Source organism: Penicillium samsonianum (assembly GCF_028829775.1).
Source record: "Penicillium samsonianum strain IBT 33392 chromosome Unknown utg000003l_segment0_segment0, whole genome shotgun sequence".
NCBI lineage: Eukaryota > Fungi > Ascomycota > Eurotiomycetes > Eurotiales > Aspergillaceae > Penicillium > Penicillium samsonianum.
This window is the reverse complement of record NW_026643261.1, coordinates 6,649,802-6,666,058: the sequence shown is the minus strand read 5'-3', so window position 1 is coordinate 6,666,058 and position 16,257 is coordinate 6,649,802. Positions and strand designations below refer to the sequence as shown.

The 16,257-nt window shown below is 50.1% G+C and overlaps 6 protein-coding genes across 6 annotated transcripts; all 6 read left to right on the top strand.

Moving 5' to 3' along the window:
• Nucleotides 1-151: 151 nt before the first annotated feature.
• On the top strand, nt 152-1,981 carry fetC (putative ferrooxidoreductase Fet3; the record flags this gene model as incomplete). Its single annotated transcript, XM_057278929.1, has 1 exon — nt 152-1,981. The coding sequence occupies one exon, from the start codon at nt 152-154 to the stop codon at nt 1,979-1,981; it is 1,830 nt and encodes a 609-aa protein (XP_057138539.1).
• Nucleotides 1,982-2,552: 571 nt separating this feature from the next.
• Nucleotides 2,553-2,890, top strand: N7471_006209 (agmatinase; the record flags this gene model as incomplete). The annotated part of the gene is made up of 2 exons (XM_057278928.1): nt 2,553-2,671; nt 2,770-2,890. The coding sequence occupies 2 exons, from the start codon at nt 2,553-2,555 to the stop codon at nt 2,888-2,890; spliced, it is 240 nt and encodes a 79-aa protein (XP_057138538.1).
• Nucleotides 2,891-3,600: 710 nt separating this feature from the next.
• N7471_006208 (uncharacterized protein) lies at nt 3,601-3,864 on the top strand (the record flags this gene model as incomplete). Its single annotated transcript, XM_057278927.1, has 2 exons — nt 3,601-3,741; nt 3,811-3,864. 2 exons carry the CDS (start codon nt 3,601-3,603, stop codon nt 3,862-3,864), a joined length of 195 nt encoding a protein of 64 aa, XP_057138537.1.
• A 1,537-nt stretch (nt 3,865-5,401) lies between these two features.
• On the top strand, nt 5,402-10,901 carry N7471_006207 (uncharacterized protein; the record flags this gene model as incomplete). Its single annotated transcript, XM_057278926.1, has 5 exons — nt 5,402-5,558; nt 5,675-5,998; nt 6,067-6,257; nt 6,328-10,326; nt 10,395-10,901. The coding sequence occupies 5 exons, from the start codon at nt 5,402-5,404 to the stop codon at nt 10,899-10,901; spliced, it is 5,178 nt and encodes a 1,725-aa protein (XP_057138536.1).
• A 1,287-nt stretch (nt 10,902-12,188) lies between these two features.
• On the top strand, nt 12,189-13,697 carry N7471_006206 (GDP-Man:Man(1)GlcNAc(2)-PP-dolichol alpha-1,3-mannosyltransferase; the record flags this gene model as incomplete). The annotated part of the gene is made up of 2 exons (XM_057278925.1): nt 12,189-13,032; nt 13,090-13,697. 2 exons carry the CDS (start codon nt 12,189-12,191, stop codon nt 13,695-13,697), a joined length of 1,452 nt encoding a protein of 483 aa, XP_057138535.1.
• Nucleotides 13,698-13,930: 233 nt separating this feature from the next.
• Nucleotides 13,931-16,002, top strand: N7471_006205 (uncharacterized protein; the record flags this gene model as incomplete). Its single annotated transcript, XM_057278924.1, has 2 exons — nt 13,931-15,790; nt 15,892-16,002. 2 exons carry the CDS (start codon nt 13,931-13,933, stop codon nt 16,000-16,002), a joined length of 1,971 nt encoding a protein of 656 aa, XP_057138534.1.
• Between the last annotated feature and the right edge of the window lie 255 nt (nt 16,003-16,257).

Genomic DNA, 16,257 nt, shown 5'->3' with positions numbered 1-16,257 from the left:
TGGGCTTATCAATCTTGTATTGCGCTAGAAATGTTACAAGCTTCCGTTCCCAAGCTCCCGAGGTCGTACCTAGTCTTTTTTGTTCGCCCTCTCTTTTCATCCGGAAGCCGGAAATTCTTCTCCTACTTCCTCCCTGGCGAAACGTCAAACCATGGCTATTTATCATGGAATGCTGTTCCGCCTTGCGGCAGTACTGCTTCTTGTGCAGTACTGTCAGGCGAAGACAGTGAATCTGGATTTTAACGTCACTTGGGTCAATGCGAACCCTGATGGTCTCCATGAGCGCCAGGTGGTGGGTATCAACGGCCAGTGGCCGCTGCCTGTTATTGAGGTGGACAAGGGAGATCGTCTGATTGTCAATATGTATAACGGGCTTGGGGACAAGGAGACTTCTATCCATTGGCACGGCATGTTCCAAAATGGCACCAATAATATGGATGGTCCGTCGATGGCTACTCAATGCCCAATCCCTCCTGGTGCCTCGTTTACCTACAACTTTACCATCCCCCAAAATGGTACTTATTGGTATCATTGTCATACCGACTCTTGCTACCCGGATGGCTATCGACAGGCTTTGATTGTGCACGATGATCAGTCATATTTCAACGATATGTATGACCATGAACTTACCGTTACGATGAGTGATTGGTACCATGAGCTCGTTAAGGACATTCCGTTCATTCGTGTTGAAAACCCGACAGGAGCTGAGCCTGTTCCGAATTCCTTCCTCTTCAATGACACTCTGAACACCAACATTCCCGTTGAAGCTGGAAAAACATATTTGATGCGATTGATCAATATTGGTGCCTTTGTGGCGCAGTACTTCTACATTGAAGATCACACTTTCCGCATTGTCGAAATAGATGGAGTATACGTTGACGAGCAAGAAACCGATACACTTTATATCGCCGTGGCGCAACGCTATTCCATCTTGGTGACCATGAAAAATTCAACGGATAAAAACTATCCTATCGTGACCGTTGCCGACTCGGTTCTACTGGATAAAATCAATCCTTCTCTCAAGCTCAACCAAACCAATTGGCTCGAATACAATAGCAATGCGGCTCATCCGCAAGCTGTAATGAAGGTGGACGTTGCCTCCGACCTTGTCCCATACGATGACATGAAGCTTGTTCCTCACGACCGGATGGAGCTCCTCGCAGAGCCCGATATGACTATTGAGATCGACGTCATTATGGATAATTTGAATGACGGTGCGGGTTATGCGTTCTTCAACAATATCTCCTACACGAGGCCCAAGGTTCCGACATTATACTCAGTCCTCACATCCGGGGATCTCGCTACAAACGCACAGATTTACGGAGAATTCACACATCCATACATTCTCGGCCACAACGCGGTCATCGAGGTTATTCTCAATAACCTGGATGGCGGTTCGCACCCCTTCCACTTGCACGGGCACAACTTCCAGCTCGTCAGTCGCACTCCCTCATATGGTCCGTCGTTCTATGACTACGCCGACGGTGACCCACTCCCTTTCAATGCCACCGAGACTCCCTCTAGCGGCTTCCCGAAATACCCTGCTCGCCGAGATACCTTCGTCGCACCACCCCAGGGTAACTTTGTTATCCGTTTCGTCGCTGATAACCCTGGTGTATGGTTGTTCCACTGCCACATCGACTGGCATATGTCGCAGGGCTTGGCGATGTCTTTCATCGAAGCCCCGAAGCAGATTCAAGAGCAAATGTCGCTGACAGAAAGCGCAATCAACCTCTGCAAGGCTGGCAACATGTCCTACGAGGGCAATGCTGCTGCTAACACGATGGACCTGCTTGACCTAACCGGTGAAAACAAGCAGCTTTCGTGGATACCTGCCGGATTCACGGCGAGGGGAATTGTTGCAATGGTTTTCTCCTGTGTGTCCGCTTTCCTGGGCATGGCATTCATCACTGTCTACGGTATCTCAGGCATCCAATCTAAGGAGGAGACTGCTGTGGTTACCGAGCGTGACAGTTTGTGAGTTTTCTTTTAGATTTCTGCTGTACTTTAAAAAATCATATATACATGTACTTAATAATCTCGTTGTAGTCTGCTGAGGTTCATGAGACCAATATTTACCTAGTTTGCATGGATGTTTTGCTATCTTGGTCAAAACCCCATATACATTGCTCGAACTAGGGTAAGAGCTCTTGGCATCGCAACAGAAATTGTACCGACGGTTATGAGCCCGATTGCCTATAACATGACTATGTATCTGCAAGTGCCTGGAAGACATTCATGGTCACAATCGGTTCTCTACCTACCCACCAATTCCGCAACGACTACGGAGTATCAATTACCGACACCGTGACGATTCGGGGAACGAACGCAGCCGATCGACTGGCCAAAGACGCAGCGAGCCTACGCAAAACAGATCCCTTCCACCTTTTGCCCACAAACGCGAAGGCGTTTATAACCAAGTGTTGTGTTCGACACCGGTACTTCGTACAGACCTGGAGCCCGATTCGGCCCCAGTAGAATCATACAAGGTTCTGGCCGTCTCAATCGCTAGTATGTGCCTCCCTTTATGAGCGGAAGACTCACATCAGACAATGCATGGAGAGGAACATGAGGGTTCACGCAAATTGGGATTCAGCGGTGCCTACAATGTCCCGTTGAGAAGAACCCTTTCGATGGCACGATGCGCATCTTGGATTGTGACGATGTCCCGGTTACTTCGTATTGCTGAACCTTGATTTTGAACGAACGCAGCAACGATTGAAAAAGTGACAAGCTGACTACTAGTACGTCAATTGTTCCAGATTCCAGATACGATAATGCATGGGCTATCAAGGGAATTGGGGAAGGGCACAACAGTATCCTGATGCACAAGGACTTTACCGATGCCGATAAACTTGATCTTTCGCAGGCTGGAAAGATTCTTCCTTAAAACACTCGCTCATAAAAATGATACAAAAAGAAAGCAACGACCGTGGATTGATCCGTGTTTGATCTAATGTTGTTTTGATCATGGCGGAGTCAGAAACAGGTGTGATAAGGGAGGGAATCGAGCAACAGCCGGCGAGGATAGTAGGCGAAGTGATCGATTCCATTTAGCTTAAGAAACCCTTATTCAGCACAACTTCCCCGATCCTGTTTTCTTTTTTATGTAGTTGATACCATACTTAGACATGTTAACATCAATAAGAGCACCGGTACTTCATTTGGTAGAGCGTGCGATTGCAATATCGACAATCATCGCAAGGTAGCGCTCGATCCGCGCCCGGGGCCTTTTTTTACTTTGTTTTTTGATCATGGCGGCGAGGTATTTATGCTGTATTGCGAGTACCGCTGAGTTAGCACTGCAAGCGATTGGGCTATCAAGTAAATCGAGGAGCACAACAATATTTTAATGCGCAAGCCGTTTACCGATGCCAATAAACTTGGTCTTTCACTAACTGGAATGACTCTTCCTCGTGTTATCGCTCTCGGTGGTGCTCACACTATCACGCTGCCCCTGCTGCGGAGCATCAATAATGGGCCTGTCACAGTGATGGTTATCCATTTTGATAGCCACTTGCGGGAAATCAATCAATGAATGACTGAGGCCGACAAAGCAGGTTGGCCGACTGGTAAATACTAGGGAATCGTAGAAGTCCAATGTCTTTGGTAACTCTCCTAGCGACGTCGCTGCCATCAACCACGCTGGTATCTGCCCAACTCTTTCTGGTCCACCTGACTATGAGAATAATGGATACTGCAGGGTTGAGATTGTTGAGACTCGGGATATTGATATTATCGGTATGCTCTATACCACCGGTTAGCTCAGTGCGGTGATTATGTGCTCGTTAACACATACGCTTTGTCCAGGAACGAATTAGTATCATCGAGAAGATCCGTGATCGGGTCGGAACCAACAACTAAGTCTATCTTTCAATTGATATCTGCATGAGGTACTTATCATTAGGCCGAAAAAGGGACCATTGTCTATTGGCGAGGAGTCTCATGAACCCTAAGGGGGGCGGAGAGGTAGGGCAAATATGTATTTACGCCCATAGTCGTATAAAGGGATTTAAGAATGGACGAACATTGAAGGATTTGGAACATCCCATGTCAGGTTGTAAACAATGAAATTCGTTGGTTTAGGTGCTTATCCGTGGATAGGTTAGGGCTCGGGTTGTGGCATATGCAATGCAATGCAATGAATTTCATTAGCCCAGAGATCGAAAAAAAGCCATCGCCGATCCTTTAACGGGCTGTCTGATGATAGTGGACCTCTTTTTCAAATTCGATCCAGGAACCAAAGTCAAAAGACCCAAATCTGACATTTTTGCTTATCCCATGTTTCAGCACAATTTCCACGTGAATGAAAAGAAAGGAGAACTACGGAGTAAATATCTCGGGTTCGGGATGGATTGGGACCAATTATAGAGTACCCTACCTAAATTCGCCAGAATGGTTCAAGCCTTTAGACATACTACTTTGTAGTACATCATAAACGGAGTAAAAGCCGTTAAAATAGCAGTGGACATTAAGCGATTCCCCGACTCTGGACCCGGCTCCGCATCGCAGTCAATTGGAGTGGAACCCGGGTCCAAGAGAACTACCGGATTGGTTTGTCTGGCCCGTCTTGGACACGATTAGGCTCCATCTGGAAGTGAACGCGCAGCGATCGGCACCCAGAGGGTTATGAGATGGCCGGCTGGGAGGGTTGAAAGGGAAAAATGAGCTCGGATAGTTCCTTTCAGCCCCCCAAGTGTACCCTGCTGAAGCTAAAAAGCGAACCTGAAACGAACGGGCACAACGTGGAGGTTCGAGACATCCGGCTGGTTTAATTTATTTTGGAGATAAGAAAGTGCTTTGCGGCCAATATTGTAATAACTAGTTCGCGGAAGACCGATAATGTAAGGCACGACACTATTGAACCATGTGGTCGGAGTATTTTCATGATAGGGGCCATTGCTTAATAGGTCTATAGTACCCCCTACGTAGGTTCAATATGCCAAGAACACAAGGAAATGACATTAATGAACCTTGGTACTGAGTACATTGAATTCTAAGACCCAAAGACCTCGGGACGTCAATTGCCCCTGAACCAAAAAAAAAAAAAAAGACCGTTCGACTTTGGAGCATCAAATCGTCCTTCATCTTAAATAAACGCTAAACTATTCTAAGCGGTGCACGGTGTCAATTTCTCCAGCATCCTTCTGGCCATCTTCCATCTTTTGCCTCCCTACTTTCTCCTGCACAACGTTACAGAGGGGACGTTAACAGGTACGCGTTTTGGTTGTTGATGTGTTCTTATCGATACGGAGAAAAAAAAGGAGACTGACATTTGAACTCTCTCCACTTTCTAGACATCTCCTTATTCTGCGCTTCATGACTACGCCCGCTATCGATTAGCACTTCGAATTCATTCTATTTCTATTCCACCTGGTGTGGTTCTCTTGGGGAGAGAGAGATGGCCGTCTCACCGCCAGCATCGCCCACTGGCGCACCCCCGCGTCCCATCAGTGCCGTCATGCGCACTCCACGTAGTACCAGTCGTTTAAGTATGAGCAGCAGGCAAGGTGGCAGTCGTGCATCTGATGAGGATGGCAAGACTGCAGTTAAAGTCGGTATGTGCATTCTTTGGATCCTTCCCCTGATCGCCCCATTCCAAGGTTACCCGGTACCTGCAATAAAGAGAACACAACATCAGCCGGCAACTAAATTCATGACTGACTTTGCGCAGCTGTCCGTGTGCGACCACCGCTGAAACCAACCGATCCTGGCTATGAATTGATTCCTCAGCGATTCCAGAAATCCACAGTCCACGTCACTGCGCCAACTAGTCTGGCCGTCGATGTGTCCGCTGGGCGCAAACTATTTGTGTTCGATCGGGTTTTCCCTGAAAGTACCGAACAGGAGGGGGTCTGGGAATATGTCAGTGATAGTGTCGACTCATTTGTTCAGGGATACAATGTCTCGATTATGGCATATGGCCAGTCCGGCGCGGGAAAGTCCTTCACAATGGGTACCTCGGGTCCCACTGAGCAGAATAACATGCAGGATATGGGTGAGTTTGAAAGATGCTTGTTTACCAATACACCCAGGGACTAACCGTATGTGTTCATCTTGATTTAGGTATCATCCCCCGTGCTGCGCAAGTCTTGTTCGATAAATTAGAAGGCCCCTCAAAACATAATCGGAATGGCTCGCAGTCGACTACTGGCCTCCGAACACCCCAACGATATTCAATGACTTCCGCCGCAAGCTTTGGGAAGTTGAACCAGGAAAAAGAAAAGACCTGGCAACTGAAGGCTACATATGTGGAGGTGCGCTTTTATTTTAGGAAACTGCTTGCTGGCGTTCCAAGGTTGCATTGTTCTGACCATTGTCCTACAGATCTATAATGAGCACCTGAGAGATTTGCTCCTTCCCGAATCGGCAATCGCAAACGATCGCAGCAACGTCACGATTCGTGAAGATACCAAGGGCCGCATTATTCTGACTGGCTTGCACCAAGTCAACATTAACTCGTTCGACGATCTAATCGGTGCCCTGAACTTTGGCTCCACCATCCGTCAAACAGACTCCACGGCAATCAACGCCAAATCGTCTCGGTCGCACGCCGTCTTCAGCTTGAACCTTGTGCAGCGCAAGTCTTCACCAGCCCACGCGACTCCGACCCCCATAAAGGAGAAGCGCATGTCGATGCCAGTCGACACGTTCCACGCCGGAGAATCTGTCACTGTTGATAGCAAACTGCACTTTGTGGATTTGGCGGGTAGCGAGCGGCTGAAGAACACCGGCGCCTCCGGAGAACGTGCTAAGGAGGGTATCTCTATTAATGCTGGTTTGGCCGCACTCGGCAAGGTCATCTCGCAACTCTCGTCGCGCCAACAGGGTTCTCACGTCTCCTACCGCGATTCAAAGCTTACCCGACTGCTCCAGGATTCTCTCGGTGGAAACGCTTTCACCTATATGATTGCTTGTGTGACTCCCGCCGAGTTCCACCTAAGCGAGACTTTGAATACGATCTCATATGCTCAGCGGGCCAGAGCCATTCAGAGCAAACCTCACATTCAGCAAATTGCAGACGACGGCGACAAGCAGGCTTTGATTGAGCGACTCAAGTCGGAAATTTCTTTCTTGCGCCTACAGATCCGCAACTCTGAAGGGTCTGAGCGACGTGAAGGAGGATCCACCGAACGAACTGAACGCAAGAACGAACGTGAAAAGCACCTGCAGAATCAGTTGTTGGATGTCCAAGAAAGCTATAATTCTCTCAGCCAGCGCCACGCCAAGCTGATTTCGAATATGGCGAATGATTCGGAGTCTCATGCCAACGGCGAAATGGACGACGCTACCTCTGAAATTGGGAAGAACTCGGTTGAGAGAATGCAGCGGTCCAAATCCTTTGCCGAGTCTGTGGAGCAGATGGTTTTGGAGTATGAAAAAACCATTCAAAGCTTGGAGTCTTCACTCTCTGAAACACGCGCCTCCCTCTCCATCACGGAGAGTGATTTACTCGAGCGTGAGACCAAGTGTGCCTATATCGAGACTATCAAGGAACAGCTTCAGGCCCGTGTCCATAAGATGCAGGATCGGGAAGCAAACACTGAGACCTACCTCCACGAATTGGAGTCTAAGCTTGATGGCCACTCTACAGGCGAAGAGAAGCACGCTGCCATTGTTGCCGAATTGCGCAAGGAATTAAGCCGAGCGCGCGATAGCGAAGCCAGCTGCGAGGAATACATCTCGAGGCTTGAAGAACGACTTGCGGAGGGTGATCAGGACATGGAACTTATGCAGCGCGAGGTGATGCGTTTGGAACATGTCATTGAGCGCCAGCGAGGCCTCGGGCAGCTAGATCGCCTGCTCAGCGAACTGGACCAACAAGATGGTGGGGATAGACACGATATTGCCAACGGCATTGACCACCCACACTATCACCAGCCTAGGGGTATGCAAACCTCTCATAGACACACGCCCTCTCTGGACGTTCTCAGCGAAGCAGTTGAGATAGCCATTCCGGAATCAGACGAGGATCTTGTCGAGCCGACCGTAGAGGCCGAGCTCGAGTCCATTGGAGAATCCGAGCATGAAACGGGTGAGGACTTGAAGGTTCTGGAAACTGCGACGAGCAAGCTGGAGGCACGTCGCTCGGAAGCTCTTTGTGAGGACCCCATCGCAAGTCCCGCCCAGTCCAAGTTCGTTGCCGACAAGCTTGAGACTGTCACTCAGGAGCTTCTCGACCTGCGTCTGCAGCACGAGAACACCGTGGGTGACTTTGAGAACCTCGAATCCAAGTACGAGCAGGCCCTCAAGGCCCTTGAAGAGCTTCGCCAGGATAAAATTGATGAAGCCCGCCACCCGGCACCCAGCGTTCAAAACGAACTTTCGCCGCGCCCGGTGACTTTTTTAGGAAATGGAGGCACTCCGACCTCGAAGGCTGGAGCACAACACTCATCCTCGCAATCACTCTCTTCGGAATTATCCTCGGCCGGGGAGCAATCCACTTTGCGCGCATTATCTGAGGATGGATCAAAGGCAATTTCATCCGTGCCCTCAACCCCTCAGGTGCTGTCGGCCGGTCTGGTGGACTCTGAAGAGTCCGAGAGCATACGCAAGATGCTTGCCGAGCATCAGGAGAGTGCTGAGCTCATGACCCAGAAATATACGGAGTTGCAAACCGAGCATGAGGAGATTCTTGGACTGGTCGAAAAGCTGAAGGCCGAGGCCCAACGCGCCAAGTCGAGCTCACCCCCTGCAACTCCCGGTTTCAAAATGATCCGCCGCATGACTAGCCAGAATCTTCTGTCAGGAGTTGACCGTGCAACCCGAGCCCTTACCGGTCTCCGGCTCCTTGCGTCCGAGGAGTTTGCTGACAAGCCGGACGCTATGCACAACTTCGACTACCATCTGGATCAAACCATGCACGAGTTGCAAAGCCGTATGGAGCGCCTCCAATCCCTTGAAGCCGAGAACCAGGGCGTTAAGAAAGAAATGGAAATGAAAGCGACTATTATCTCTGGCCTGACCAGAGAACGGTCGAGTTTGCAGGGTGCCTCGCCTGTGGACATGGCTCTGGTGTCGCAGCTGCGCGATCAGGTCGTCTCCCAGGAAAGGCAGATCAACCACCTTCGAGACGCCCATGAATCCCGCCAAAGGGAGCTGTTGACCGAGATTGATACCTTGAAGGGTCTTTTGAAGTCTCAAGAAAGCGCTACCCGGGCAATGGACGCCGGTGCCGAGGAGCAGGACCAGAAGATCGGCGCTCTGCAGGGAGAGCTCACGGAGTGGCAAAGCAAGCACAAGAGTGCTTTGGAGTCCCTTCAGTCATCTGAGTCGCAGCTCACTACTACTCTTGCCGAGCTGGAGGGTGCTTTGGCTTCGGTTGCTGCTATGCGCTCTGAGCGTGCTGCTGCCGATGCCGACTCTACTGAGAAAGAAGGCACTGCTCGAGAGCTTGAGGGTGGCCGCGCCGAACAGCAGGAGATTGTGGATAGCCTGATGAAGAACATCGAGGATCACAAGTCTACTATTGCTACTCAGCTTGCGACAATTGCCGCTCTGGAAAAGTCTCACTCAAATGCCCGGGATCAAATGGCTTCACAGACCACCGTCGAGGAAGGAGCCAATGCCGGCGCTGTTGACTTGGGTCTTTCTTCTCGGATGGCCGAACTTGAGAAGGAAATTTCTTCCCACAAATCGGTTGTCGATTCTCACAATAATGCCCTGGATACCCTCCAGGAAACTCACAAGCGTGAACTTGCCGAGTTGGAGGAGCGGACTAAGGCTGCTGTCCAGGCCGAATACGATGCTCGTCTCGTCGAGAAGGATGCTGAGCATGAGCAATCCATGGCGACTTTGCAGAATGATATTGCAGAGTCTCGTGATGAGTTGGTCAAGCTTCTCAAGGCTGTGTCCACTCTCCTCAACTCCGAGGTCTCAGCCGAGAACTTGACGGATCAGATCCATGATGTTTTGGCCCAGAAGCAGCACTTCTCAGACAAGTATGCTGAGCTTATGGGCACCAATGAAGACCTTCGTAAGCAGCTGGAGGCCAACGCGGACGCTGAGAGCCGTCTGGACGAGATAACCAAGAAGAACAACGTCCAGGACGCCAAGGTTAATGAGCTGGCTCTCTTGGTGGCTACGTTGGAGGATACTCTGCGCCAGAAGGACGAACAGGTCAAGAAGAAGGAAGCCCTGGTTGAGGAGATCACGATCGAGAAGCAGAAGAGCGTGCGTCTCGTGGAGGAGCTGGAGGAGCAAATTACGAACAGCTTCGACCAGCACCACAACCGTCTGTCCGTCATTCAGCAGGAGCGTGATCAGGCCCTGGAAGACGCCAAGGCCAAGATTGTTATCTACGAAGGCGACATCGAGACTTACCAAGTGCGGATCGAGCAGCTTGAGCTTCAAATCAAGAACACTGGAACCGCCGACGGCTCCCACGACCGCAGCAGCTCTCTCACATCCAACCTCCGCAAGAGCTCTTCCGCTGCCTCTCTTCCCTCGCCTCCGCCGGCGATCCCTCTCCCTCCCTCCCTACCATCACCTCTCACTCCAACGGCACTTCGAGCGTGTCCCCGCCCAACTCGCGACACGCCAGCAAAGAGCTGTCCAACGTCCAGATGATCGAGGACCAGGAAGCTCGAGTCCGAACAATCGAGAAGCACCTGTACGCCGAGAAGCAGCTGACCGCCACCTTGGAAGAAGCCCTCGGCGACCTTGAAACCCAGAGCACGAAGCTTAAGAGCGACTGCGAGGCCTGGAAGAAGAAGGCCTGGGTTTATGAGGATGAACTGTCCTCCCTCCGGAAGGAACGCAGCTCTGCCCGTCTGTCCCTCCAGGCCGTCGAAGAGGAGCGCAGTGCCCGCCGTGAAGCCGAGGCTGCGCGCGCTCAGCTCGAAGAGCGCATGCTTGCCCTCAACAAGAAAAAGAAGAAGAGCACCCTTAACTGCTTCTAGGCGTTTCTGACTCTGACATTGCTCGAACGCTTGAGCTTTCACAGCATCAAAAGCAATCGCATTCTCACCTGTCTTTATCGTTTTCTCTGGTTGTACACTTTTTTACGTTCTCTTTTACTCTTCTTCTCATCTTTTTTTTTTCTTCTTCGTCCCTTGTTTCATACCCCCTTATTTTATTCGATTCCAATCAAGTTACTCACCGATTTCCCTGTATTATGAGCTTTCACGTTTTTGTCACTTTCCCCTGTCGATTCCGTCAATACCTTGTCCTATAGCCCTAACACGCCCCTTTCCCACTCCGTTCTTCACATATTCTCTTTTTTTCTACTTGCGCTCATGAATCCCTCATGACTGGTAGATCTTTCTATCGATCTTTTATCGTCCCTACGCTGAATAACCTCGATATTGTACATTCCGTCGGCTGTTTCTAGGTTCATTCGCGTTGAATCTTTGTGTCGCAACCGGGAAGGATCTTGTCAGCTCTCAGTCGCTTTTCTCTCTGCTTGAATCTCATACGGATGTTCCCTCGTTCATATTGATTTGCTTGTTTCGTGCATTCTTGTCAATGAAGTTTCAATTGTCGACTTATTTCCTATCTTGCTCAGACTGTAGAGTAAAAATTTGATAGGTTATGATTGATTTAGTTTCTGCTATTGGTTTATTCCATAGCGCTTTTAGCAACATTGTAGCTGGTATATATGTATCCTGTTATGAGATGGTTCCATTATCGCCCTCAGTATTAGGAAATGAATGTGCCTCACTTCCGCCGTATGCGAGTACTAACGCAAATGCATTGTTCGTTCGCTGAACCTAGTCGTTCTTGATATCCGCTGCTGTGGTTTATATCTTGTGTGCTGTCTTCTATCGGATCCTAGGAGATCTTGAGAGCAAGTATATAATTCGAGCTTCATACTACTTTTCTTGAACCATTTGGCTAAAATATTACTCTACATTATCTTTAAGTGCTTTGCACCGAAGACGATATCCCACAATCTTATTAATTAATAAGAACACTCGGCACTTGACATCTACTTATGATAATCCGTTAACTCACACTGAGCCCACCACGCCATAATAACACCACAGCCTAAGGGCTTATGTTCTAGGTATTAGCCGTTACAATGAGCCAAAACATTATTGACACAGAATATTAGACAAATGGATCAATTAACTTTGTAAGATAACACTGTGGCATATGTACTTGCATCACATGACGCGTATACCCCACGTGTCTTTAAGCTTGTCGCAACGGCAGCTCCAATCTCCAAGCTCCAAAAACAACTCACCATGGGCCTCCAACGGTCCAATGTGACAATAATCCACCCGGATCTGGGTATCGGAGGTGCCGAGCGGCTAATAATCGACGTCGCCCTAGCCCTCCAGAACCGAGGCCACCGCGTAACGATCTACACCTCCCACCGCGATAAGGCCCACTGCTTCGACGAGGCGCGCGATGGCACGCTGGACGTCCGCGTGCGCGGAAACACCCTCTTTCCCGCCCATGTCTGCGGCAGACTTCACATCCTCATGGCTGCCTTGCGCCAGCTACATCTTACCGTCTCACTACTAGGCGAGCTTGGGACAAGGGGGACACCGGAGACAGCTACCATAACCACCGATGACGAGGAGGACCGCGATGATATCTTCATTGTGGACCAGTTGCCGGCTTGCGTGCCATTTTTGAAGTTGTTCGGCCGCCCGCGCCAGTCCAGACGCCAGCGCATCCTCTTCTATTGTCACTTCCCGGATCAATTGCTCGCGCGTCGTGATGAGGGCGGCTCACTTCTTCGCTTGGCAAAGGTGCTGTACCGGTTTCCGTTTGATTGGTTTGAAGGCTGGGCGATGAGCGCGTCGGATCGCGTTGTTGCGAACTCTAGGTTCTCCCGTGGGGTCGTGCGTGACGTCTTTGGTGCGGACCGGTTGGGTGATGTGGAGGTGGTATATCCTTGTGTCGACATGGATCCCGGGGTGTCAGTGCCTGAGAAAGCGGAGGAAGACCCCCTCTGGGGCGGGAAGAAGATCCTGCTCAGCATCAATCGCTTCGAGCGTAAGAAGGATATGGCGTTGGCGATTCGCGCTTATAATGGACTAGGAGCGGAGAAGAGGAAAGGGACGCGGCTAGTGATTGCTGGTAAGAACTTGTGCATGGATTTGGGGTTTGTATAAATTCTAACATGACATTTTGCAGGCGGTTACGACAATCGTGTCCACGAGAATGTTCAGTACCACCAAGAGCTGGACGAGCTCGCGACCAGTCTCGGGTTGAAGACCGCAACCTCCAAGACAGTCCTATCTGCACTTTCAATACCCGACAACATTGATGTCCTCTTCCTTCTTTCTGTTCCCACTGCATTCAAAGATACCCTGTTGGCGCAATCAAAGCTCCTTCTCTACACACCGATCAACGAACACTTTGGCATTGTACCTGTCGAAGCAATGCGCGTTGGTCTCCCAGTACTAGCATCTAATACTGGCGGTCCACTGGAGACGATTGTCGAGGGCGAAACGGGCTGGCTCCGGGATGCCCACGCAGATGAAGAGTGGACTGCTGTGATGGACAAGGCACTATACGGACTGAGTCGGGAGGATCTTCAACGCATGGCTCTTGCTGGCAAGAACAGGGCGCAGCAGGAATTCTCACTCACTGCTATGGGTGATAGACTAGAAGAAGAGATCTCCACCATGCTCAGAGCCGAAAGAAGGCCATTCAATGGGTGGCAGCAGGTGTTTGTCATTCTCGCACTAGTTGGGGCTATTGTTGCAGTGATGGCTGCAATTTTATTTCGAGCGTTATAATCCAGAGCCCATGCATTAAATCAGTGTACTTTACATTAATCTACTATTTCTTAAGTTACACTAGTTCCCCCATTTCCTCCCTTACTGAACATGTTCACCCCCAACACCACAACCACTCTCAACATATCGGTCACATGACCTCGTGTTTTGTTCGCGGTGACGTCGCGTCCCCCTCTATCAATTGTTCTTTATCCTTAATCGCCGCGGCCCTAGTGGCATTGAGGTTCCTCAACATGCCCGAAATAATAGACCTCCTATCCTCCGATCCTCCCACCCCACCAAAGCCCCAGCCGCTAAAGCTGCAACAGCCAGCCGAACTTCCGTCGCGACGTCCAGCCCACCAGCTCAATCCGATTTCGTCAGACCCGTTCGATACATCCCTGTTCGACTATGAAGACGTCTTCGACAAGCCCGCCAAGAAACGGCGAGTGAGCGACCAAGACACTTCTTCTCTACGACAAAGCATCACGCCAAACGAACCTCGAGCTCCAGCCACTGCGGCGGAGCCTTGGTTCTCGATCTCCGATGATGATTTTGACCTGCCGCCAGTAAACGCTGCGGCGCAGAACAAGCCATCTAAGTCGCGCGTTGAAGAGTCGGATCCAATTGTCTTTACCTCTTCGGCCCCAGTTCCTCTGCCAAAGCCTTCATCGCGGAAACCGAATCTTTCAACCCGGGATATTATTGCGCTTGATGACGATGACTTATTGACGGACCCCATGAAACCTCCGCCCTCGAGTTTCCGAGGGCGTAGTGATATTGATGAATTCAGTGATCCGTTTGCTCTGCCGGAGTTTTCTGACCTATTGAAAAAACCGACTGTCTCGAATCCCATCTCGAATCCTATCTTCTCCGAATCGACAGCTCGACTATTATCTCGCCTTGGCGACGAACATACTTCAGGCCCCAAAACAAATTCTGGTGCTCGAAAACAGAAAGGCACTAGCCTAAAATCTACGGCCGCGGAGGTCTTTTCCGACGACGACATTGATGAACCAGCAGCACCCCGGAAGACAACAAAGAAGACAAGCAAAGTTACCACCGCTGAAAAGGAAGCAAAGGCGAAAGCACGCGATGAAGCAAAGCTACAGCGAGAACGAGAACGCGAGCTCGAGAAAGAGCGCAAGCTGAAGCTCAAAGAGGAGAAAGCGAAAGAGAAACAACGTGCTGCCGACATCGCAAGCGTCAACAAGCTGAAAGTGAACAAAAAGGATTCCGCACCAGAGATGATCGTTGACATGGCCACATCTCTTGAAGACAGCAGCGTCGGCACTCAAACCGTCGAGTTCATGAAACGACTCGGCGTCCAACATACATTTTTCACAAGCGCAATTCCCAACGTAGTCAAATGGCGTCGCAAAATGAACGCCACGTACAACAGAACCCTACGCCACTGGGAGCCGTGTCCATCCTTCATCCAAAAAGAAGACCACGTGCTCTGCCTTGTACCCGCGCAAGAGTTCATCAACATGATAACCGCACCACCAGACGACAAAGAAAGAGAAAGAGAAATCCTAGAAACGCACGTCCTGCGAATAAAAAGCGCCTACCCAGACTGCAAACCCATCTACCTAATCGAAGGGCTGACGGCTCTAATGCGCAAAAACACAAACGCCCGCAACAGAGCCTTCCAAGCCGAAGTCCTGCGCCAACTCGCCGAAACAACCGTACCAGAGGAACAAAGCACAGCTCGCAGAGCGCGAAAATCAAAGAAAAAGCCCGACACGACGCCGCTCGTCGACGACGAGACTGTCGAAGACGCTCTGCTCGCACTACAGGTCACGCATTCCTGTCTCATCCACCACACGACCGCGCCAGCCGACTCCGCGGAGTGGATTAAGAATTTCACCGAGCACATCTCGACAGTGCCCTACCGCCGTGAACGACAGGAAGCACACAATGCTGCTTTCTGTATGGATACCGGACAGGTGAAGACGGGCGTCGATAAGCAGGATACTTTCATCAAGATGATTCAGGAGGTCAACCGCGTGACGGCTCCTATGGCTTATGGGATTGCGGGGCAGTATCCCTGTGTTGCGGATTTGACTCGTGGAATGAGGATGCATGGCGCTATGATGCTGGAGGATATTAAGGTAGGTTTTTCTTTTAATCTCTTAGAGATGCTGGCTTTGTTTCGTATCTATACTGGCTTGGCCTTTTTTTTTCTATCGGAATTTCTTACTGACTGCTATAGAAATCCGCGAACAAAAACGGCTCCCTGACGAATGCGCGCATCGGACCCGCTGCCAGTAAGCGGCTGTACAAAGTGTTCACTGGACTTGATCCGAGTTCAACGGACATTTAGGTTTGTTTTTGTCTTGGTGCTTGATTTTGGTTATTCTTGCCATTTTTAGCCTGGGATACTGTAGAGATACCTCTGCATTCTGGATGTTGCATCCAATTGGCGTCTCGGATTATCTTTTGGTTAATTGCTCGAGTAGTTGGGCTTCTGATACCCTGCCTGCCTCGCCACTCTTCTGGATGGGAAATTGGATATTGCCCTCCAAATGAGATGGATTTCCTGTTGGTTTATGGGACATATTGCTATTGACTGAATGCC